Source organism: Pseudorca crassidens, chromosome 5 (genome assembly GCF_039906515.1).
Source record: "Pseudorca crassidens isolate mPseCra1 chromosome 5, mPseCra1.hap1, whole genome shotgun sequence".
NCBI lineage: Eukaryota > Metazoa > Chordata > Mammalia > Artiodactyla > Delphinidae > Pseudorca > Pseudorca crassidens.
Window position 1 is genome coordinate 42,526,354 of NC_090300.1, and position 26,218 is coordinate 42,552,571.

The 26,218-nt window shown below is 39.7% G+C and overlaps 1 protein-coding gene across 1 annotated transcript in view; it reads right to left on the reverse strand.

The window, feature by feature from the left end:
• Positions 1-1,165: 1,165 nt before the first annotated feature.
• Positions 1,166-26,218, reverse strand: part of VEPH1 (ventricular zone expressed PH domain containing 1) — a 214,867-nt gene continuing 189,814 nt past the window's right edge. Inside the window, exons 12-14 of the mRNA XM_067737220.1 lie at positions 23,604-23,721; positions 6,958-7,094; positions 1,166-2,968 (exon numbers count right to left, since the gene is read on the reverse strand). Of these exons, the coding sequence (XP_067593321.1) occupies positions 2,732-2,968; positions 6,958-7,094; positions 23,604-23,721 (492 nt within the window). The 3' untranslated portion in view covers positions 1,166-2,731. The remainder of the gene's footprint in view (positions 2,969-6,957; positions 7,095-23,603; positions 23,722-26,218) is intronic.

Below are 26,218 nucleotides of genomic sequence, written 5' to 3' on the forward strand. Positions count from 1 at the left end.
ACTAGTTCTTTAAGACAAGCTCATTCTCTAACTCCTCTGGGGAACAGTAAGGGAGCCCAAGCTGAGTTCAAAGTCACTTACAGTGGTGCCTTCTCTTATGTTTCCTCAGGACCCTGTGCATACTTCCATCAAGGCACTTGCCACATAGCATTTCAATTTTTGTTGTACATGTCCATCTCTTCCACTACACTGTTAACTCCTTGAAGGGAAGAGCTGGATCTTTTATTTTTCTATCTCCAGGCCAACCATGGTACCTCTTTCTTGGTAGCTGCTCCATAAATTGCTGTGGAAAAAAGGAGTTTTAATCGTTTTCCTTCATTTCCGGAAACTTTGCTCAAGCAAAGTTATTTTTCCTCTTTCTTTCTGTGTTTTAAACTTCTTTCCCTTAAGTCTAATGCATCCTTAAAGCAAACAACAAAAAACACTTTCTCCATCTTAGCCCCACATTACTGAAAGGAGAGTTCAATTATTGCTTTAAACTCTTAATCTCCTGTTGATTCTTCAGTCCACTGAGATTGACTTTCACCTCATCACTCCAATGAAATTGTTCTTGCCAATGACACCAACTGCTTCTTGGTTGCAAAAGTCATTCTTTATCTTAAGTGATTACTCTTCAGGATTTCACATGGCTGATCTCTCTCTTTTCCTTGAAAACCTTGGTGCTTGTGACATTATTTCCTCTGGTTTATAACATCTCTGAACACTAATCAGCCTCCTTGCTTAAATCCTGGGTGTCCCAAGGAAGCCCTTATAAATTCTTTTGTCTTATTCTCCCTGAGTAATTCCATCTTATCTCACATTTTCAGCAACCATCTATTTATATGATGAGGCCCAATTTTCACGTTCCAAATTCTATTTCCAACTTCTAAGAACTTCTACGATTCACAATACTCTCAAACTTTATGTTAAAACTTAAAATTGAATTGTTTCCTTCCCCAAACTTGGTTTCTTTTATATCTCCTATCCTAGTGAGTTAGCAGTAGAGTCAGGGTAGAATTCAGGGTATTGACCACTTATAATCCTTCTCCACGTTTCTACACTAGACTATGTTTAATAAATTTCAAAGAAAAAAATTAACCTGTATGTGCATTACAAGTAAGCTTTTGTATTAGTTATCTATTGCTACGTAACAAATGACCACACACTTAACAGCTTAGAACAGCACTTGTTTATTATCTCAAAGTACCCATGGATCAGGAGTCCAAGCATGGCTTAGCTGGGTCCTCTGCTCAAGGTTTCACAAAGCTGCAGTCAAGGTGTTGGCTGGGAATGGGCTTTATCTGAGGCTCAGGATCCTCTTCCAAGCGGCTCACTGATTGTGGCAAAGTTCATTTCCTTGAAGCTGTAGAACTTGTGGCAGCTTATTCAAGGCCAGTGGGAGAGACTCTGACTTGCTCACCCTCTTTCAAAGGGCTCAACTGATTAGGTCAGGCCCACCCAGGATCATATCCTCTCAATTAACTCAAAGTCAGCTGATTAAGGACCTTAATTATATCTGGAAAATTTCCTTCATCTTTGCCACGTAATGTAACATAATCATGGTAGAGACTATCCTATCCCTTTTGCCATATTCTATTAGTTAGAAGCAAGTTATAGGTCCCACCACACTCAGGGTGAGGAGGTTATACCAGGGTTTGGGTCACTGGAAGTCATTCTAGAATTCTGCCTACTACAGCTTAATTTTTTTTAAATTATGGGTAATGGCAAAAACCAATAAATGTTTGTAATTTGGAGATATTAAAGTGCTGAATACAAAGAAGAAACGTATAGAACTTTAAAATCTCAAAGTTTAATGGAAATGACACATATTTTGAAGATGGGAAAATGGTTTTCTGTGCTTACCCTGGCTTACACTTACTGCCTTGGGCAGGAGAAATATCCAAGTATCTAAACTTTAGATCATATTATATGAACCTAAAAGGAATAATCAAATAAGCAGTTTGAAGGACATTTAATTACATAATTGGCTTAACTTGAGAACCATTTTACAAAGTGTTAGCCTCACTTGTATTAGGAGAGGATAAATGTAATTATATTTCCGTAAGTAAGTTATATGGTTTTCCTCAGTGTTCATCAATTTGACTTTTCCTTGTAGGTTTTTTTTTCTTTTAATACTTTTTTTTTTTTTTTTTTTTGTGGTACGCGGGCCTCTCACTGTTGTGGCCTCTCCCGCTGCGGAGCACAGGCTTCGGACGCACAGGCTCAGCGGCCATGGCTCACGGGCCCAGCCGCTCCGCGGCATGTGGGATCTTCCCAGACCGGGACTCGAACCCGTGTCCCCTGCATCGGCAGGCAGACTCTCAACCACTGCGCCACCAGGGAAGCCCCTTCTTTTAATACTTTTGACAGATTATTTTTCATCAGAAGTACGTAATCTTCCCTTAGGATAGGTAGTTCAGGTATCTTTTAAAGTTGTTTTCTTACAATGTACAATAACATGTCTATGGAAGTTTCTAGATCCCTACTCTCCCCTTTCTGGCTTCATACCATCTGTAGCTCCTTTTCCCATATGCCTCACACAGCTGTTCTGGAGTTAATGCAAATGCCATGTGGATCTGAAATGTACTCAGGATCTTGCCACTTTTAGGTCCTGATTCTTGGGGAAAACTGCTCCATTGGTATTTAATAAAAAAACAGCATGACATGGTGAATTTATCTCTTTTTCCTGACATTGGCAATGACAGTGCAATGCCCATTGTATACAACTGGTGTGAGGTCGGCTTGCAAATCCCTACAGATATGTGGTTACTTCCCTACTTTCCCTCTCTTTTGCTTGGGCAACTGCCACATTGATGCACTGGAGCCACTCTTCTGCATTCTTCTCATCCTTGGCCTTGAAAACATAGCTTTTATTGTCTGTGAAGATTTCGAAAGCCCGAGGGAGAGAGCGGTCCCTGCGTTTCTTGGCCACAACTTTCACACTCTGTACTTTGCTGAGTTCTATTGGTGAGTCATCAGGATCATCTTTCTGAAATGCATGGGAAGGAAAGAACATGAGCTAGCTTTCAACAGCATGGAAAGATCTCTGGCTCCCGGAGAATTTTCTAAGAGGATCAGAATCCTTTCACTTCGTGTGGCTTAAGACCTTTGTTATTTTGGGTGCTAAAGCCTCAAAGAGTCATTAGAGCAAATGAAGGAGTGAGCAACTGGCTTTTTGTTGTACTATCTAGGGTTGAAACAAAATAGCCAATTTATAGAAAATTATTATACAGTGGGATTGGGAAAAATGCTTGATGCATATTTCTTTGACTTTATGTCATTTTCTACTGACATTAACACTGTATTAATAGAGCAAAATGCAGCAGTACAATTTGGCGTAATATTAACTCAGAATCTGAGATAATTTTACAGGCTTGACATTTAATTTTCTTTTGTGTTACCTCTGAGAAAGAGGTATTAATTGAACAAACAGGGTTCCAATGTTTAAGTCGATGAAACTGTTTTTGAAACTCTCTTGAGCTTTGGAAGCATGATTTGTCCACAAACATTAAGGGAAGGAATATTTAATGATGTTACATTTTCTTTGCATTAAAGCAGATGCTTAAGGATCTCTCTAACACCAGAGTCATCATGATAGGCTAGCATGAATATTTTTAAGGAGTCAGATACTTCTTTAAAGCAATTTCAGGTCTTTAATATTCCTGAGCCCATTCTGTCCACTGGAGAATGTACCTGTGTTTGAGAATCTTGCCTACCCTCCTTTCCCATCTCCCTTTCACAATCACCCTTCTCTCACTTTGCAGTGGAAAGGCATCTTTTTCACTCGTCCTAAACTTTCTATGGTGTATTGTCCACCTTGGAAAAATCTCAGGAGCATCAAACAAAAAGAGTAATTCAAAATACTGATGTCAGCAGAAGAGAGAGTCCAGAAATAAACCCACCTATGGTTAATTAATCTTGAACAAAGGAGGCAAGAATATACAATGGGAAAAAGACAGTCTCTTCAGAAAGTGGTGTTGGGAAAGTTGGACAGCTGCATGTAAGTCAATGAAGTTAGAACACACCCTCATACCACACACAAAAATAAACTCAAAATTGAGTAAAGACTTAAACATAAGACATGACACCATAGACCTCTTAGAAGAGACCATAGGCAAAACATTCTCTGACATAAATAGTACCAATGTTTTCTTAGGTCAGTCTCCCAAGGCAATAGAAGTAAAAACAAAGTAAACAAATGAAACCTAATCAAACTTACAAGTTTTTGCACAGAAAAATAAACCATAAACAAAACGAAAAGACAAACTGCAGAATGGGATAAAATATTTGCAAATGATGCAGCTGACAAGGGCTTAATTTCCAAAATATGCATACAGCTCATACAACTCAACAACAAAAAAACAAACAACCCAATGGAAAAATGGGCGGAAGACCTAAATAGACATTTCTCCAAAGAAAAAATACAGATGGCCAATAGGCACATGGAAAGATGCTCAACATCGCTAATTATTAGAGAAATGCAAATCAAAACTGTAATAAGGTACCACCTCACACCAGTCGGAATGGCCATCATTAAAAAGTCTACAAATAACAAAATGCTGGAGAGGGTGTGGAGAAAAGGGAACCCTCCTACACTGTTGGTGGGAATGTAAGTTGGTGCAGCCACTGTGGAAACAGTACGGATGTTCCTCAGAAAACTAAAAATAGAATTACCATATGATTCAGCAATCCCACTCCTGGGCATATATCTGGACAAAACTGTAATTCATAAAGATACATGCAACTCTATGTTCATAGCAGCACTATTCACAATAGCCAAGACATGGAAACAACCTAAATGTCCATCAACAGATGAATGGATAAGGAAGATGTGGTACATATATACAATGGACTATTACTCAGCCACAACTACCAAGCTCACGCACCACAACTACTGAAGCCCGCGTGCTTAGAGCCCATGCTCTGCAACAAGAGAAGCCACTGCAATGAGAAGCCCACACACTGCAACGAAGAGAAGCCCACACACTGCAACGAAGAGTAGCCCCCGCTCACCGCAACTATAGAAAGACTGTGCACAGCAACGAAGACCCAGTGCACCCCAAAAAAAAAGTGAAAAATAAGACACTATAGTCTTTTAGTTCTTACTTTAAAATGCACATTTTCCTCATTTACAAGAAAATCCCTTTATGATGTGGCTGAAGCTTCAGCTGGACTGCTGACCACTGCATGGTTACTGTCTCCCTGGGGATGAGAGGGATTTTGCTGTGGTCTTCATGCTATATTATATTATTTCCTAATATTTGAGCCAAATGTTCTGTCATATTTCTGGAATGTCAAACCATTATTTCCTGATAAAGATGTCAAATAAGTTAGCCAATTATACAATAGCTTATTCTCTAAACTTTATTAAAAAGCTCCGAATCAAGAAGTATAAAGGTCATTATTTGAGTTCAGGGAAAACATTCTTATGCACTAACTCTACTTTGTTAATGCATAAGAGGGATCTGAAAAATCTCTACATCTTAACTTCTATTCTGATTTCTTTAATAAAGACAGGAAATTCAAATGGTCATTTTAAACACTTTAAAAATGCTTCAGTGTGAACTTATGCTAAAAAAATGTTTCCTTAAACCGCCAATAACTTTTCGAATTGAACACACCATTATACTTCCCATTTAAAAAGACCTTCAGCCCATCTGTATATTTTATAAAACACACAGATGAAGAAAGTAACATGAGTTCAAAATAGATGTCACCAAAATGTTCTTTTTCATTCAAAAAGTTAATGTGAAGTCTTATTAACTAAAAGAGCGTTGATCAGAATTTGTCATAATCCAGATACACCATACTTGATTCCTGTTGAGTAGTTAAGTTCAAATAAATTTTGTAACGAGCACTCCAAAGATATAGTGCATGTGCTCTTAGTGAAATGTAATTTTTAAGTAATTTAACACTCTCATTAATTAATTCAGACACAGTTTGGTTTGCCTCTGAGCCTGTATTTTAAGTGTACATGGGAAGCTGGACAGTGTACCCATTTAAGAACATGCTTTGGTGTCACATTGCCTGAGCCTAACTCCAGTTTTACCCTTTCTCACCTTACTGGCTCTAACCTTGGACAAGCCTATCAGTCTCTTTGTGCCTCAGTTTCTCCATCTATAAAATGGCAATAACAATAGTGTTGTCCTCAAAGGATTGTTCCGAAGATAGATAGAGGCAATCCAGTGTGGCATGTGATAAGCTCTGATAAGTTATTATTATAATATCTCAAAATGGTCAAGAAGTAGGTCAAAATTTCATGCTCCCTGATCTGTAATGAGTAGAGTTTAATGATAAATAAAACTGATTTGAAAAGAAAGGGATAACTTTGCATTGTTGATTGCAATAGAATATTATTTCACAAGTTTCCCACTGAAAATTCAGAATATGAATATTTACTGAGCATCCTACTTCAGATTGAAAATTATATTAAATGAATATTTATTCTTTCAGAATTCTATTCTATTCATTAACTGAATATTAAATGAAAGAAAGATAGTAATATTTTTCCCTAATCAGAATTGAATTTGGTTGACTACAAAAAGTACTTAAAATAAATCAGCCTTTTTTTCTTCCTCCCTGCCTACTGTCTCCTTCGTCAGGTCCCTACCTCCAAATATAACCTTCAATCCTAAAAGAAGTCAGAGTCAATGTCATAAGCCACACATTTATTTAGGTGATCCACAAGGAAACAGAAGGTACGGTATTCAAGTCAAGATCCCCGGGTACACCTTCTGTGGTTCGTCTTCTAAAACTTAAGTTAACCAAAAAACCCTCCCGTAATAAACTGAAGAGGTACAGTGAACCAACTAACACAGGAATGAACAGAGTAGACAGTCAAAGGGGCATATATAATAAAATGACACTGTAAAATGGAGAAGGAAAACATTATTGGCCTTTTAACTCAAGACAAAATGCCTAGCTGGCAGAGATCAAGACCTTAAAAATGCAAGTGTAAAAGATGGTAGGGGTACTTACAGACTTTCCTTTTTGAAACAGAAGTTGATTTCCAGCCAGTGTAAAATAGCGGGTTTTCCACCTTTTGATGAACTTCCATCTGACTTGCTTCTCTTTAAGTTTTCCTTCTATGAGAGGCTGGCCATCTTGATTTACAACTGTTGAAGGTAACAGAACGATCAAGGCATTTATTTTCCATTATTTATTTGGCAAGTGATCAAAAGTCAGAATTGTACAGTGAACCAGACCCAGTAAGTACATTTGGATAGTGGGCTAACAAATTATTAATTTGGTTAACTTTCCCCCTTTGTCCCTAAAAGAATGCACAATTTAGATATGATAATGGAAAAGTGTTGAAAGCCCTCATTGAGATTTGCAAAAGGAACATAGTTCACGAAAAGAGCATTTGGTTAGCAGTTTTTTTTGTTTGTTTGTTTGTTTTTTTGGTATGCGGGCCTCTCACTGTTGTGGCCCCTCCCGCTGCGGAGCACAGGCTCCTGACGCGCAGGCCCAGCGGCCATGGTTCACGGGCCCAGCCGCTCCGCAGCACGTGGGATCCTCCCGGACCGGGGCACGAACCTGTGTGCCCTGTAATGGCAGGCGGACTCTCAACCACTGCGCCACCAAGGAAGCCCTGGTTAGCAGTTTTGTAAGGTTCATCCAGACATTCAGCTTTCTGTGCTTCCTAACTCCTTTGTTTCATGGTATTCTGTTCACGTGAACTGCTTAGAAACATAACTTTATAAATAATCATAAACCAAGTATACTTAGCTATTTGGCAGCAAAAGTCAATGTAGTGCTCCAAAAGATGTGTTTTTCTGAATCCTTAACAGATGCAAAGGCAAACTTACCTAACTCTTTTGAACATGATTTTTCCACTCTGGTACACACACACTCTGTCTCCACTGTCCATATTTGAATCTTCACCTAGTTAAAAACTGATCGTTTCATGTTTCAACTCAAACGTTGCTTCCTCTGGGAGACCTTTCCCAAACCCAGACTCGAGTGACTTTGTCTTCTACACGTTCTCAAAGCAACTGGCGTGTTTCTTTTCTATCAGGTATCATCATTTGTAGATGATTATTGGTATTTACCTTATTAATGTCTTTCTTTTCCATTCAACTGAAAGCTCCATGAGGGCAGGGTCTTTGCTTTGTTCACTATTGTTACATCAGGCATCTAACCTAGTATGGAGTCTATAAATTTTTGTCGAATGAGTGAATGAATGGATTCATTTTACACTGAAGTAGAGTGTGTATGATTACACATAACCATAGAATTAGAAGTCCGGTTACAATGTCAGAAGTTTAAATGTTGAACTGAAGAATTCCATTTGTTTTACCAACTACGTAAGATTCACTCTTCAAATTTCAAAATCATGTGAAAGCATCTGATTTCTGGGGAGTATGACAATATTTATTTATATACATTAATGTTCAATTTTCATAGCACCTTGAAAGTGATGAAATTTGTTCACCACTATGAAATTTGGACAGTACCTCTTTAACCATATGAACACAACCTATCCTTCCCATCTACCATTTCTCTTATCTAACGTAGGTAAAAAAATTACCTCAGACAGGGGATTTGTCTACCTTAACAGCACTGTTGGGTTAAGAATAATGCAATGTATAGTTTTTATAAACAAAGTTCTATTAAAGTTAATCTAGCTTTTTTCCCTTCTTGTCTGATGACTAGTCAATTGGATGTTCCATTGTCAATCCCAAATTAAGGCTAATAACTGAAACAACATATGAAATATATTGTTAGATAGTGATAGGGTTATGATGAAGATAGAATAGAGAGTGAGTGACTTGGGGGTTGGTGCACATGCATTTAAGTGCTCAGGAAAGAGCTTGCATATTTGAGGTGGCATTTAATCTGAGGCTTCAGTGATGAGAAGTGTCCCCCATTTTCTGCGATGCTCCACGGTGGCTAGTACTAGGTATAGCATAGAGGGTATGGAAAGCAGTCACTCAAGAATCATTGACAATCAATGTCAAGAAAATTATCTCAGTGTTCTGCTTTGCTTTACTAGGAATCATCTGATTTAGAGCTTTCTTAAAGCTAGTATGCTCTTTGCAAATTTAAATTTTCCATAAACACAGTGCTTGCTTCCTTTGTGCAGCAGGTAAAGCACTTAGGACACCATGTCTTCCCCACGTGCTACTGGTCCTAGAGGGCAGGGACAGCCTGCTTGCCATGTGCTCACAGTGTCGTCCTGGGCTAGGGGTTCCATGAATGTCTGCTAACACGTGCTGTTGAGTCATGAAGAGTACAGCAGCCTGTCTGGGAGGAGGAAGGGAAGGTCCAACGGAGTTCCAAGAGGAGAAAACAAACCAACAAGCAACTAAGTAACAACAAGGAAAAACCCAAGCCAAAAATAGGATTAATTTTTTTCTAAAACACCCATTTCCTATGCTTTCAAATTAGAAAAAAATGCTGATCTAATTGTAATGTTGAAGGATTTTTGAATAACAATTCAGAAGAGTTAGATTCGAGTCCTCTTAACCACTGATTTCTGCTCAGCAAAGAGGAAATAATAATCGCTCCCACCTGCTTTACAAGGATGTTGAGAGATCAAAAATCAAAATAAAGAGATTTATGTGAGGACACTAGGTAAGTAGCAAAGAACTACTACCCCTGCCTCCCTCTTTTATTAAAGAACGTACTTCACCTTTTGTAACCACATTGCTGTCTTGCCATTTTTAATGGTAAGATGATTTAATATAATGCAATGTCATTTTTTTTTCTTTATAAATTTATTTATTTTTGGCTGTGTTGGGTCTTCGTTTCTGTGCAAGGGCTTTCTCTAGTTGTGGCAAGCGGGGGCCACTCTTCATCGCGGTGCGCGGGCCTCTCACTGTCGCGGCCTCTCTTGTTGCAGAGCACAGGCTCCAGATGCGCAGGCTCAGTAGTTGTGGCTCACGGGCCTAGTTGCTCCGCGGCATGTGGGATCTTCCCAGACCAGGTCTCGAACCCGTGTCCCCTGCATTGGCAGGCAGATTCTCAACCACTGCGCCACCAGGGAAGCCCCTGCAATGTCATTTAATAACAGAATATTTTTCCAGTCTTTCTCCCATATTTACTCAAAGAAACATTTGAAATAGTCATGATATCTGAGCTGATTTGAAATCACTATTGGTTTAGGTAATATTTAAGCACGTGTGTCCTTCTAGATCTGACATAGGGAATTAGCTACAAGAACTTCTCCTCAACACAGATCCAAATCTCAAGGCAGGTCCAAATGGTTCACTTTAAGTGTATGTGACAGAAGTCGCACTTGGCAAAATAGTTAAGGGAATTGTTTGAGACATGGAGTGGCTGGGATATCATACCCACATACCCACATGCCCACAATGACTGTGAGAGACTCCAGAGAAAATGATAGGCTTACTGGAGAACAAAAGGATGAAATGCTGCTAAGTGAAGACTTTTCACTGTAGCCCAGTGAAAGTGGATCCCAGGGGAAAAGTCCATGGAAAGGATTTTAGGAAGGAAATGTTAGCAGCACTTTAAACTAGCTGCATGTTAGGGCCTTAATTTAGGCATCAGAGTCGGCTTCAGATAATATGTAAAAGTCAGGCTATCTGTAGCTGTAGGATTAATTTAAAAATAGTTTCAAAAGGCAAAAAAAAGACTTAAATTTTTTTCCAGTGGCTATCCCAGGTCCTAAAAAAATTTTTTTTTATAATTATGTCTGGCTTATGCGTGACTGGCCATGTGTCCTTTTAATAGGCCTATTGCCCATAGCATGTCCTGGTAAGCAATAATTCTCATATGATATTGCAGTTTCTTCATGGTCAAAACAGATAACTAATTCTTTCTAAGGATGATCATATTCCACTTGAAAAATAACATGTGGAATGAGCCTATGAGGGAATGATTGTGTGTCTAAAACTATCTTGTTTGCACATAATGCATACAGGATATTTAAATATTTTCTCTCTTGCCAATTAACACATAATTTCATTCAAAGCACCACAATTTGGCTAAGACATTCTTTACCAACCAGGATCTGTTCCTTTTTTAAATTATCAGTTGGCTGAAAAAACTATGGAATATTAAACTGAATTCTCTAGTGCAATTGGAACCCAAACTATTACCGTGTTTATCAACTTAAAAGTCTTTTAGAATGCTAATACAAATGGTCATATATTAATTGTATTCGTTTTGTGCACCAAGAGTTGAAAATATTTATGTTGATAAAAGATGAAATTTGAAGGTGTTAGTCTTACTCAACACAAAGTTGGTGAATAAGAGTGAAATAATATCAGACCGGATACCTTAAAGCAAGAAAGAATATTCCTCTGTTGATCTACCAACGATATCCAGTCATCTCACACATAATTTTGAGCACAGATAAGCTGTAAGGCACTGTGTTTGGATCTGAGGGGGTCATAAAGCCCAGCTCAGAGAGAGCTTGAGTTTATCATCTTGTGGGAGATAAAGTATTTTACGAATTTGACAACTCAGTGTAGAGTTTGGCAAGTGCCCCTGCAGAAGTAAAAGCCAAGCATTACAGAACTCAAAGAAAGGAAATTCTTCCAGCTGGGAGAGGGTGACATGGGGGCTGGGCCCCCGCTGAAGAAGGGAGAGAGGAACTTCTAGGAGGAGTACAGAGAAGACCTGAGGTAACAAGTGGGACATGTGAGGGAAAGTGCATGAAAAGAAAAAAACTTAAAGAAGCTGGAAGAATCAATGAACTCAGAAGCAAGTTCACTTCTTTTGCAAGTAAAGCAGTCACTTTGGTCAAAGTCATGAGCTGAAGGTGGGGGATCGGCAGGCGACTCAAGACTTTTTGGTGTAAGATCCAGGAAAGAGATTGGGTATCAAATAGTCATGGGGAGGCCATATTGGACTTCATTTGAAAGTTCTTCTGAAATCCCATTAGAAAGGACCCTGCTTTTCTTAAGGACCAAGGAGGGGCCTAGAGCCTGCGAAGGTCCAGCTAGCACAGACATGAAGCCTCACAGACCCCAGATGGGATCTGCTATGGATCAGGCATGGCTGCAGCAGGAAACGGGGGCACCTCAAGCTGGGCAACTGAGGGCAGTTGATAAAGGGACTACTTACACAGATGTGGGCAAGGTGTAGGAAAAGCACCTTAGTACTCTGGGGCCAGGAGCCAGGAAGAGGCATAACACCCCTCTCTGGCTGAAGAGGAAAGCAAAGAGAACAGTTAGGACCCAGAAGGAGACCTGTATGCAAGAGCGCTGCCTGACAGGAGTTGTGGCTGTGGATTGAGGACACAGTCAACCTGCGGTGACCAAGCAGGGAGGGAGTCGGGAATAAATAAGCAGACCTCACTCTGCTCCCTCCCTCTGATCTCCTGCCAGAATGTAACTGAAAGCCAGAAGTAAGGAGAATGGAACACCCTGGGAGGCACCTATTCTAAACTGGGTGTAGGAAGCAGAAAAGCTTCTTGGAGAAAATGTGTCTGAGCTGAATTCTGAAGGACAAGTAGCAGTGATGAAGGTGAAGTGAAGAAGGATATTCTGGAAAAAAACCCCAAAACATATGCAAAGGGCTGAGGCCGACAGAGTGGGCATGAAATGCATTCTAGGAACTGTCACTCATTCTTTGTGATGGAACCTGGTGGGGCTTGGCAAACAAGAGATGTGATGTGAGATTCAAGAAGAGACTCATCCTGAAGATCCCTGGACATCGTGCAAAGTGGAAGCTAATACTTTGTAACATAACATCATAAAAAATAATAATTTCTGTAGTCATATAACCCCTTTATCTCAAGAGCACAAGAGCTCAATAATTCAAGGTCTCCACCTTGTTTTAAGATCTGTTGCAATTGTGGATATGTTTTTAGCCAATTATAATTTAGTTAAACATAGTGTGTTGAACGCCATGTTTACTCCTTACTATAATAAATCATACAGGGCTGTACCAAAGACTTTCTCTGGCCTAGGCCTAGGGCTGATGAGGTAAGGGCAGTGACTTTGGAGTCAGACCTCAGCTGAAGCCCAGAATCTGTTACTTTAACAGCTGACTTGTCTTGTACAAGTTGTTTAACTTCACTGAGCTTCAATTTCCTCTTCTCCAAAGATGTCATGCTTAACAACAGGGCCACTGTGAATGGCTGTGCACTGCACAAAAACACTCAGCCAAGGGGTAAGTAGGGGCTGAAATTCAGCCCGAATTTTGCTGTTTAAGTCTACACCCCCAAGTGGACATCATCCACCATAAATAAAGGCACAAAAATGCTGTAAAGGTTAACAGTAGCCTTGCTTAACTAAGTCCTGGTACATAATAAGGGGTCAACAAATAGTAGCTACTATCATCATGATCATGACCATGATCATGACCATAAAATCATCAACATCTCTTACTGTGATGATGAACAGGTGGTTTTTATAAATACCATATCCTAATGACTTTAGGATAAAACCCATCTCCCTCCCTCCAATTAAGGATGTAATGAAACCTATACTATATTAAAGTGTTAGGAACAGTGAGAGAATTCAGAGTAAGACAGGAAACCCTTTTAAAGTTCAAGGACTGCAGGCTTTGAAGTTGAGGTGTCACAAGCAATTCAAAGAGTCCCAAAGGGAGGTGAACTCTTCTGTTGTTGAGTAACAGATCCACTTGTTCACAAAGACTGCCATATTCAAGCTAATCCAATAGTAGATTGGGCTGCACTGGGAGCCTTTTCCACATCATTGGTGGTCGCTCCCTTTTATTCCAGAGTTCCTGCTTATTCTTATGACAGTAGGTGGTGACATGTCCCCCACTGTTAACTACTATTCACATTGTACCGACCTCTATCCATACCCAGAAGTTCCTTGTATGTATGCTTTCTGGCTTATGCAACTTTTGTCTTGAAAATATTGCATTGTACAAGAATAATTAAGACGGTTGTGAATTTAATTTGTGATGTTCGAATTCTTAGATATTTTTTCTTGATTGTTAAAGACAAATACCTTCAAAAGAAGGCATATTCTGGAAGAAAAAACGTCAATCTCAAATATTTAGTTTTAAAAGAAGAACTGAGAAAAAGTATGTCTTTTAAAAACTTTTCCCTTGAAATGACTGCTTCTGGGAATTACAACTCCTGTACAGTCTGTGGGGAATTATTTTTTATGTACTGAGAGTCTCAACTTTACTTCAATTCCCTTCTATGGTTTTACTGATTTTCTTGTATGTGTGCCAGTTCTAATAAAGCCAACTCTAATTACAGAGGATATGCTTAAAGAGGGATAGAATCATTAAATGAGGAGGTCATAGGAGCCACATTTGGTAGGCTGAGCATCTGTGGTTTCTGAAATCACTGAGGATTGTAACAAATGGCATGTTTCGTATGAATATCCAGGCAGTGTTTTAGAAGCCCATATTTCCTTACAGTAGTAAATAAACGAGGCGGTATCATCCAGCATCCATTTTGTAACATTCTACAAGATGCGTGGGGCCCAAAAAAGGACAAACTCATTTTGACAGCAGCCCTTTGAGGGCACTTTCACATGTGCCGAATGGCTTCCTTTCTCAGTAATTTCATACCCATCAAAATGTAGTCCGCTTTCTAGGCTTCTCTATTAATCACTGAAATATTGTTCTAAAAAAAGCCTCAGAACTACTCTTTTATAAGCTTGTAGAGCAGTGTTTCCCAAACTGTGTTCTGAGGGCCACCTACATCAGAATTACCTGCTGGCTTCTTAAAATGCATGCTACAAGGAACCACCCCAAACCTACTGAAGCAAAATTTTGGGGTAGGGTGAGGGACCCTGCGTTTTTAACAGGATCCCCAGGTTATTCTAACATAGCTCAGGAACTTCTAGGAAATGATAGTAGCCTCATGGTAGATGACAGTAGTAGGTCGTACAATATCCAAAATAGTAAAACTGCAAAACCAATAGTGGGAAGAAAATTGTTATGACCTTTCCATAAAATTAAAGAATAGGATAGCAGTATAAGATCACATGCATGTCCTTGGCTTAAGTTAATAGAGTTATAGAAGAAAATGTTCAGAATCAATGTTTGTGGAATTTGGCTTACTTATGGTTTCATCAGTGAAAGAAAAATTCTAAGGCCACTTGCCAAGAAGGTAACCTGCTCAGTAAGTTCTGAGCAGTAAGTATGGTCACCTTTGTGCCCTTATGGGAACCTATCAAAGAAGACTGGCCCAGACTTGCCCAGTAACGACTGACAGGGACCAATGGGAAAAGATCAGGGGTGGTAGAAATGAATGGAGAGAATTGCTCAACCTTATTCTTGAACTTTGAATAAAAAAGGGTTCAAAAAAAAAGGGTTCCATACACACTTCCCATGTTGGTCCCATGCTGTCATCTCATTAATATGATGTCATGGATAGGTACTGCTGGCAACGCCTGACCATAGGATTTTAGACAGTTTAAAATGCTGAGTGCTTTCCGGCACGGTCTTGACATTGTACAGCTTTCTTTGTATGGAAAAAAATAGATCTGACACACTTGTACCAGCTCTGTGATAAGGAGGGTCACCTTGTTTGGGCTGTACAAGTTGCACACGTTAGCCATTGTCCCACCTGCATGCACGTACATTCTTGGTGTTTAAGAGCATTCTAAGGTGTGTCTACACTGCTTTTGTGGAATTACTTAACACAATTTCCATCTGGTGTGGTTCAACACTTGGCCTCAAACCTTTTGGCAATAAATAGAAGTTTTACAATGTCTGCATTGGAAGCTTCATCTGTATCATATACACCATAACACTGTGTGTATTTGACATACATACACACACACACAATAACTACTCTGTTAAATAAAATGATCTCTCATAGTACTTTTGAGAAGAGCTTATTTAAGAAAATACTGTTTATACAAAGAATACGTTTGGCACAAAAGATACACTGCAAATGTCATCATATGAATACCTTGTTTCTCTTACAATGAATTATTGTGAATTCATTCATTAGTTTTTTGTCACCACTTGCCTAAGAAAAATTTTACTAAAAATTTTTTGAGAAAATACAAAATTGGTCATTCATTTATTTGGCAGATATTTATTGAGTACCTACTGTGTGCTAGGGGCTGAGGATAGATGGATGAGGGGGACTCCCTCCATAGAACTTGTTTACTGCAGGAAGTAGACATTAATCAGATAATCACATGCAAAAGCCAACCAAATGAAAGAATAACAACAACAAAAAACAAGATGACAGGTATATCAAGTATTATAGGGAGAGGCTCCGAAGTACTTTGAGGACCTTAGCATAAATCAGGAGGTTATAGAAAGGCAATGAATCTGAGTTGTAATGGGAAAGCTAAGATCTACATTAACTAGGTGATGAGGGGAGAAAGGGCACTCCTAGCAGAAGAACAGCAGATACAAAAGCATAGTGGCAGGAAGAAGTGAGGTGAGTGTAAGAAACTGAAAGGAGTTCCTTCTGGGCAGAGCAGAGAGGAGCAGATGGCACTGGGGACAAGATGAGGCTGGAAAGGCTGGGAGAGAACGTTGCATGTGAAGCTCTCAGGCACATGATACGGAGTTTGGTCTTTAAGCTAAGAGCTGTGGGAAGCCATGGTAAGGTTTTATGCAGAGAGTGGTCCCATCAGATTTGTGCCTCGAAGAGGTCATTCTGGCTGCAATGTGGGAAGGAGGTTGGAAGGTCCAAGTAGCACAGTCAGGAGGCTATTGCCATTATTTTAGGTTAGAGGTGATGGTAGTTTGCTTTAGGGCAATGGAGAGAGGTGAACAGAGTTGAGCACAGTTGAGAAGGTAAATCCACAATACTGGGTGATAGATTAGATAGGGGTAGGAGAGAGGGCAGTGGGTCTCTGGCTGATGCATCAGAATGAGTGATGTTGTATTTACTGAAATGGGGAATGCTGGAAGAAAATCCAGTGTTGTTTGTTTTTTTTTGTGGGGGGAGGGGACAAGGGCAGGACCCTTATGAGTTTTAATTTAAATGAACTGAGTTTGAGATGCCTTTGAAGTACCAAGCAGGCGATGGGAGAAGTCAATCAGAGGAGGGGCCTGGACTGCAGATACACATTTGGGAGTTTTGTCATAGAAGAGGTTACTGAAGCCGCAGAAGCAGTGGAGATTGACAGAGGAGAGAGTTACAGTGAGGGGAAGAGAGGTGCTCTGACAATGAATAGGTGGATAGAGGAAGGTGGGCCTGGAAAGGAGGCTGAGAAGGAGTGTCTAGAGTAGGAGGGAGACCCAAGGAGTGCTGTCTCAGAAGGCAAAGGGAGAAATGTTTGAGGAAGGAGGAATTGGCCAACAGAATTGAATGCTGCTTAAGGTAAGTGACACAAGGACTGAACATACCCCGTGCCTGGGACCTGTGTGGCCTTAAATGACCACAGAGATAATGGGCTTAGAGGCCAGATTAGAGAGGGTTGAAGCAGGAGGAGAAGGAGGCAAGGAAATTCAGAGTGAGCAGTGACGGGACTCTTTTGGCTTTCAAGAGGAGGTGAGAGAGAGGCAGTAGGGAAAGGGAAAGGAGACGTTAAGCCAGTTGAAAGTGTTTAAAAGCCCATGGGAGTTAAAGTTGGAGGGAGACATTGACTAAAAAAGAGAGAAAGGGTAATCTACGCTGTGGAGTTTCTGAGAAGGTGGAAGGGCTAAGATCCAAGGCAAAATATGAGGTATTTGATGACTTCATTCTCAGTGGCCGCTAAACGCACTTATATGTCTTTTACATAGGGGAGCTTGTGGCTGAAAAATAAATTTCATTCCTAATGTATTTGTATAGGTAGATAAAAAATTAAGATTACTCTGAAAGGTGATGACTAGAGCTCTTTTAAGAGATATTAAGTTCTTTATTTTAGAAAACTACATAAAAATTCTTATGTCACTTCAAATCTGTAAAGTGATAGAGACTGATTTATTCACTCTAGTCTGCCTTTCTAAAGCATGCTTCTCCTCCTCCACGGGTTGTGACTCGGCTTATTCTCTGAGTGGAAGAGGACACATTTCAATGCCTGATGATTTGTTTGTGGGTAACCACAGAGTGATTCACGCTTTGCTGCAAGTAAACTTTCAGCCTACCAAGATAAGATTGTTGTTGACCCAATATGGAAAGGCAGAAGGATTAGGATAGTGACGCTGGTTGAAAAATGGAAATTAACCCCTGCAGGGTATTAGGCTACTGATCTTAGCTTATTTCTCATAGAGGCTCACAGGTTATTAGCAAGCTTACTATGAACTCTGTGTGTACTGAAACCGTTTAGTAAAATATTAAAATTGGGTAACCATATAGTGTTGAAACTTTGTACACAGCAACATTTTCTTCTTATAAAAGCTTACTTTGCAAAAGCTGCTATTTCAAGGTTTCAGTTTAGTAGGTTATTTTTTTAATTTTGAGAAAGAATTAGATTTTAAAGTTGCATTTCAAAACAAATCTTATTTCTTCTATCATCATCCTATCACTTTACATGATCCATGAATTACTCCGTCATCCATCTATATGCCAAATACTTGTTAAATGCTACCATGTGCCAGGTACTGGGTAGGGCATACAAAGAAAAATAATGGATGGTTTTTCCACCTCTAGTTTACTGTCTAGTGGGAGAGATTGATGGCAATGTGCTGTGTACACTACAGAAGGTGTGGGCAGAGAACGGAAAGGACAGAGAGGAGAGAGTTTATTCTGTTGGGGTGGTGTGTCCATGTATGCCAGTGTGTATGCACGTCTGTGTGTGTGTGTGTCTGTGTTTGTATGTGTGTTTGAGAGAGACAGAGAGAGAATGTGAGTGTGGGAAGGCTTAACAGAGAGGCATAGAACAGGGAGATGGGAAGAGGGGAAAGGGAAAAAGATTTCAGGATAAGGATAATAACTTATCTGAGTTGATGAGCATGTATTTATTTTGTCATTAACTAATTCAAAGTATCTTTGAACAACAGTCTGGGGTTCAGTCTTATGAACCGAGACATTAACAGTATATACATGTGAAAATGTGATGTTATCCTGCCCAACCACTGTCCTGTTTTTGGCACTCCAACCACATTTAACATGGAAGACAACATGCTCACACACTGTGGTAGGAGGGAAGGCATCATAAGACAAACCCAGTCACTGCATAAATCCAAAGTGGGTTTTCTTTTGTCACCCTTAAAGTTCTGTGAAAGTTGGCACTAAAATTAAATGGAAAAGTTTCATACTAATGGACCCACAGGCTATTTATGTCTTATAAGTTCGGTCCTCAGAGGTCATTTAGCCCATTTTCTTTTTTTTTTTTTTCGCCGTGCGGCATGCAGGATCCCAGTTCCCTGACCAGTGATCAAACCTGTGCCCCCTGCAGTGGAAGCACGGAGACTTAACCACTGAACCACCAGGGAAGTCCCTAGCCCATTTTCATGTTGGTGTCTGGAGTGGAAAGCCATCTAGCTCACGCTGAAGGTGTCCAGCAAAGGAGAGCCACACTGCTGTTACCAGTTTCTAGTGTCTGAAGAATATCTCCTGACAGAGGTCTTTCTTATCCTGATAGCATTTTGAAACCATCTCTATTTGCCCATGTGATATAATGGACAGCATGTTCTTATAGCACAAATGTTTGAAATCAAATTCTAAAGAGGAATCAAGATAGATGGTTGAAGTCTGTCTGAAAAAATGTTTTTCATTCTCTTTTATAACCTAAGGAGACCTCCTACAGACAATCACATTCAATATCTAAATATCCAGTGACTAAGAGAGTGATCACACTGGCAAGTGCTCAGATCTACAGAGGGAGACACAAGTGCCAAAACCAAGACATCGCTGAGTTGTTTTCTGTAGGGTGTAAGAACAAAGGCATCCCATGTGTCTCAAGAAACAAGAGTGAAAGTCACGATTTAGTTCCTCTTCTTCCTTTAAAAAAAACAATGTGACTGAATAGACAGCCAGATGTGTTCCAGGATGGTCCAGCTGATTAATTCTTACTGTTAACATGTACTAGTAGTTCCAGGACACAAGGATGACTGATAAAGGGATGTGTTTGGTTTTCCAGAAATAGATTCTGTTCTGTTTGATCTATTTGCTCAACCTCTATTCTCTCATTCATGTGGGGTAATGGGATTGGCAATAAACACCAACAAGCAAGTCTCTGAGGATTCTTGAGTTACTTCAGTGACTTTCTAACCTTCTACTCTGTACTTTTATAAAATGATTATCAGAAACTGAATCAGCAGTTGGAGGGATTGGAAATAGCTTCTACGTAACCATTTCCTACATGTAATCATTTCCCACACATTATCATACCAAACCCCCTGCTCATCTTTGAGTAGATTAAGTCATCAGAGAGGTATCAGTAGATCACTCCTTGGTCTTTCCAATGCAATATAACATTATGAAATAACTGTTCTTGTAATTTTCAATATTCCATGTGCTTAACTTGGATTTGCCCTAGAGATTGAAATTTCAGGTTCAGGAATTAACCTGGATTAAAATCCTAGTTGTACCACTTAGCAGCTGTGTGACCTTGGAAAAAGTACTTAACCTTCTCTGTGTTTCAGTTTCTTGATCTGTAAAATGGACTCAATAATGGTGAGAAAAATGCATGTAAGACTTAGCACATAGTTAGTATGATAAATGCCAGCAATTATAATTTTAAGACCTTTACACTATGCTAGCATTTAGTTTCCTCTGACTTCACACCCAACTGGAAAAAAAAAATATTTTTCTGAATACCAAATAGTAAACTTCTGTGCATTTCTGTGTGTTGATGGTAGAGTTGATGGGAAGATGACTGGGAGTTGGTGGGGTGATGTGACTTTTACCCAAGGAGGAGAATGTCCTTAAAGTGACCATGGAAGCCAGTTGATTTGCTGTCAATTTCTGGAGTCCCACAGTTTACTTTACACATTATTAAGAAGGATTTATATTTCAGGATGACTTTCCTGATGTCTAACTGAAATGTTCTAATGGCCTCATTGAAAATATTGGAACAACAAATATTTGAGAACATTGTACCATTTGCCAATACCTAAAAAAAAAAAAACCCAAATGCAATTTCTTCAGCCTTTTGTCCTAGGCACCAATCCTATCTCTTTAGATCCCTCCTCCCTGAGGCTGACAGGGCATCTGGGCCTTGCAGGAGCGCTCACCAAACCAGAGCAGTAACAGGACTTGGGCACAGTACATCAGGAGCAAAGACAGGGAAGCAGACTCTGATGTATACACGGTGACTTCTCTCAAAGAGGAAAGAAGCACCAACCTCCATTCACCAGACCCAGAATGCAATGGGTATGGTATAGTGATGTACTTGATATTATTAACACATAATCACAATTTTGAAACATTTTAATATTCAAGATGTATTTGACTTTTCCATTTCTAAGTATTATTCATTCATTGACTCACTCAACAGGTATTTATTGCATGCTAAAAACATACAAGGAAGTATGTTAGATGTTTCCATATATGTCTTCTGGCCCTAACTGGATTATGAATCCTTTCAGAGCAGAGATATTGTACCTTATTCATATTTTATCCCAAGGCTCAGCCTGGAGAAGACATTCAAACAAAACAACAAACGTGCATTTCATAAATGAAAAATGGGACCCAAGTACTATGCTAGCTGTGCATAACCAAATAACAAAATACTTATTCCTTGGAAAAAAAAATTTTTTTTCCCAATATTTATGTCTTGATCACCTTTAAACTTACAATTTAAGTATAACATGAATGCAAATATCATCCCTATGAATAATATATGTGTCAGCAGTATTATGTTAGACCTTTCACTTAAATATATAATTTATATGCTATATAAAAATAAGAAAATTAGATCAACAACCTATATAAACTTTTCAGGGAGTCAAGAGTTTTTGGTGAAAATAATAATTTAAAATAGGATTTCTCTCAGATTCAAATCCCCTTTCATGGAGCAAAAGGAAATGAGAAAAGAAACCTAAGCACACTAAGTTTTCGGCACCAAACATTTTGATTCAGAATGTTCTGCTATAAAATATTTGGCCTTGTTTGAATTTTTATTGCTATATGTTCTCAGTCTATATTTAACTGTGAGAAACACAAATAAGAACGAGTGAATGTGCAAAATGTTCTTTTCAAGTGCATGGCAGTGAATTTGAGAAAACATATATTAAAGGAGCACTTTGTGGTTTTAACTTGCAGGCCCTTTCCTGAGCCTCCCTTGGCCAGATACGATTCAATGTTTATTGAACTAAGGTAAGGACTCAGCTTACTTGGAATGAAATTCTTAAGGGCCCCTCAGAGCCACCTCAGATAAGCACCTTACTTCGCCACGATCTCAAATAAGGTTTCTTTTATGCTTTGTCTTTTTCACAGGTGAAATAAGGTCTAATTAGAAAGTTTCATAATGGAGACATTCAGTTCCTCAATTCCTTCTTTGCTCAAATTAACTTTTTGAAAATTGGGGCATTCATTCTGGCATCAGCTCAAACTTGGTCTGTAATCATCCAGCAATGTGTGCCTCGCGAAGGCTGCTATCCTTAATGCCAGCTTCTTCCACCCATACCATCCCTGTGAGGTAATACATTTTAGTTGGTGCCTCTCTGAGAGACCCTCACATTTCCATCTGGCCAAATGAACACATTTTTTTCCCGATTCAGTCTCAACTTCTTGGCTGCGCAAGAGGATAGACTTGCCACAATGGATGATCTTTAAGATGCACAAAATCCCCCAATTCAAGGAATGGGTACAGGTGGTATAATCAACGGCTCTCTAGAGGATGGTTCATCTACAAAGTGGTTTGTGTTCAACAGTGTTTTAATACCGTTCTCTTGGTCTAAACTGCAGTTCCTGAGCAGTGTCAGTGTTGAGAGCTCTATGCCTTCTAAGAGGGCACATGGGTGATAAAGTATTCTGTTTCCAAGGACAGCATAACTTTGTGAAGATTAGACTTTTTATCAACCTATTTCCACTGGTCAGACTGGGGCAAGCGTAACTGGGAGGGAGCATGGAGAGTTGGTTAAGAGCATGGGCTCTGGAGTCAGACTGAGTTCAAATCCAGACGCTGTTAACTTATTACCTGTGTGACCTCAGGCAGTTCCCAAATCCCTCTGTGCCTCAGTTGCCCCATCAGTAAAATGGAGATAATATTAGTACTAGCCTTATGAGATTACTGTGAAGGTTAATGAGATACTGACATGTTTAACATAGAGCTTGGCTCAGATTCACCAACAATGATTATTTTTTAGGCAAGGTCAGTAGACCAAGTTCCTTGGGCAGCAGAAAGGAAGGGAAGGGTAAATAACCAGCTATGAAGCTATTTCTCAAATAATTCCTTACTCTTTAAATGTCTCACTTTTCACCCAGTTCAATCATCAAGCACAAATGTAAGGGAGGACTATGAGATGAGGAGGCCTGTGCAACCATTCACTCATTTAGTGTGGTCTCGTTTCCTTGGGCTTCTTGACAGGATGCTTGTTTTTCTCTAACCCTCAGGGTCATCGGGGTCGAAATGAAGAATGTTTTCAGGGCAAAATGGCCAGTACCACTTTCTTGATAGCCATATAATTGTAGGCATTGTTTCTCTTGCTCATTTCTCGTTTATGTTTCTCTCCCTTTCAACATCCTCCCTTTTTCTCACTCCCACTTTGGTGAGATACCTTTCTCAGCAAGAAGCAGAGGCAGTCAGGCCCACCTCTGTGCATTATGCCAACTTAGGATGTTTATGCAAGAAGAAAGCCAACCAGAACGGTGGGGATCATGCATCCCTGTAAATCCCAGGGGCACAAGTGATTCTCAGCAGCCAGGGGAGGGAGGCTCTTACCAGTTGCTTTCTCAGGGTTGTTGCACATGAAGCATTGCCACGCTCCTGCTGCTTCGCTGAAGCCAAACACGTCAAAGAACCTCACTTCTTCCAGATGCAGCTGTACCTGGTCCAGATCCTGTTTCAGGAACACAAAGCACAAAGAACATAAGTGGGTCTGCCTGCCGCATAGCATTCTGAGAGGGGGAAAATGGGATATGGAAGCAGGACGTCCAGGGCTCAAATTCACTGCCAGGCACAAGGAGGGGGCATTGAGCCAACCTCTCTTGGCCCATTTTGGAACACAGCAGCAAGTTCAAACTCTCCCAGGGCAGTGCTCTTAAATGCGGAAGGCAGCGAGCATGGGCCCGAGGGCTGGGCGTCAGGCTGTGGGGAAGTGAAGTGGCCCAGAATTTTCTTACATCTAACAGCAGCTCCAGAATTTCTAAAAAGTTGGGGTATCCAAGTGGCAGTGTGGTTGAAAGGAATGCTTCTGGGGGACTTGTCTTTTATTTACACTTTACATAACATTGAGGATCAATTATTCATACCAAAAAATTATTTTTATTAGGTTGGCTTCACAGGGGGCTGATAGAAAATGTGTGAGAGGGTTTAATCCCTCAGCCCTTGGCTCCAGCCCTGTTTTAGTTTCATGCTTATCTTAAAAGTGGATGCAAATTTTGCATGCTAGTCCATTATATGGCTGCATTGGTTTTAATGGAAAATAATGCCTTAAATTACTTATCAGTAAATTAATTATCTTTTCCCCTCTAAATGGTTGAGTAGAATTGACACACCAAGAAGACCGCCCCTGTTTTATGTGCCCTGTGGCAACCTGCCAATGTGTTCCTGTTTAAGAGGCAGAGAAGGGAGGTTCCATTACACTGTAAATGGATGGAAAACTATTAGCTTAACCAAATTAAATAGCTCTACTATCCTCCTGAGGCTTTCCTATTATGTAAATGACTTATAGCCTCTGCTACAGAGTGGTCAGAATTGCACTCTTAAAAAGTTGCTTTCCTAGCAGGGATTTAATGTCTTTTCTAGCCTTGCACGTGCCCAGCTGATTTCTCTGTTTGTCGTCTATTGAGCTGTGATTTTATTTCCTTTCCTCTGGTCCACACACTCATCTTCTACCCATAGTAATGGCTCTTAGTATGCCAAGAGCCAAGGGATGGAGGCATTGTTAGCCCTGCTTACAGTGGATCTAAAATAGAGAATGATCAGTGGCTACCCAGATCCTACCTCAAAGTTCCCTGGGTCTGCCTTTCTTGACACAGGTGAGAAGTATGCTAAACTCTAAGCTCCTTGAGAGCAGAAACATATCTACTGCGTCCACAAGTTATAACCCCAGAATCTAGTCCAACATCAAGAATGGATGAATATCATTGGTTTGCAGGACCAGTGCAAAGTTTTCCAATGAACTATACGAACAGTATTATGAAAATTTAAAGTGAATTCTTTTTCAGAAACATTTACACTCACTGGAACAAAAACCCAATGAAGGCAGGGACTTTGTTTTATTGGATGCTCTAATGTCAGCACTAAAAATAAGCAAGCATTAAATAAATATCTGTGGGATAAAGAAAGGCATAAACTGGGACTAGAAATGAATTCTTTTTAGCATCCTTTATTAAGACTGTTACGGCTTGTGTTCTGGGATTGGACATTTTGGAGGCTCAAAATGCTGAATACAGTGTTTTGAGCTGCTAACATTTAATACCATCTTTTAGGCATTCCAATAGGCACTGTTTATAAAGAAATGTTGTTTTAGCAAAAGTGAGGCTGAATGTGTTCAATGAAAAAAAGGAGATGTTTTAAAAAAGCACGTTTCCAAGATAAAGACTGAAGAAGCACCCGGGAGTTTTGCAGGTTTCAAAGGACGAAATCCATATTAAAATTTATGGGGAAAAAGCAGATGTTCATAAATATCAGTTTCAAAACTGCTAAGTCTCTGAAGTCTATACTTGGCCATTGACATGCAGATCACTTCTCTATTTCCCACACAATTAAGGATCAATTTATCATTCACCACAAACACTGCTAGCAAACAAAGTACTTAAAATAATACTTAAGGGTTCCTTTATTTTTCCTGTTCTGAGACCAGAAGTGTCCCAGGTTGTTGCTCATAATCCACGTGTCTTGGCAAAAAGTTACTTTAAAAGTTTAAGACAGATGGCAAGCGAGATCCCAGTGTTCAAGTTCTCAAGTCAAAAGCAGACTTACTTCTTCAGAGGATTTAGGTGTCGTGCAAAGGGGACTGAGTGAGGAAGTAGATGGTAATTCTATGAACTGTTGAAGTTGGCAGTAACAGTCAACTTTGAATAGAGAGACAAATGAGACACAGGTAGTTCCAAACACTGGTGGAAAATCAAAGCAAAATAAATCACGAAACAAGCAAACACAAACCATCAACTCGTGATACCTAAACTTTTGGAATTTTGACTTCTTCAATGTGCTTGAGGTCATTATTTCTCTTTCCTACTCATCTTCTTTACCCTCCTGGGTCCTGTAGCTTCTCTAGGCCTTGCCCAGGAATTGCTGTATGGCTTTTTTTTTTTTTAAGGCAAGAGAACTAAAATTGATTTGGTTAGAGAATTACAAACTTCCTTTAAGACAACTAGACTCCAGAAGAG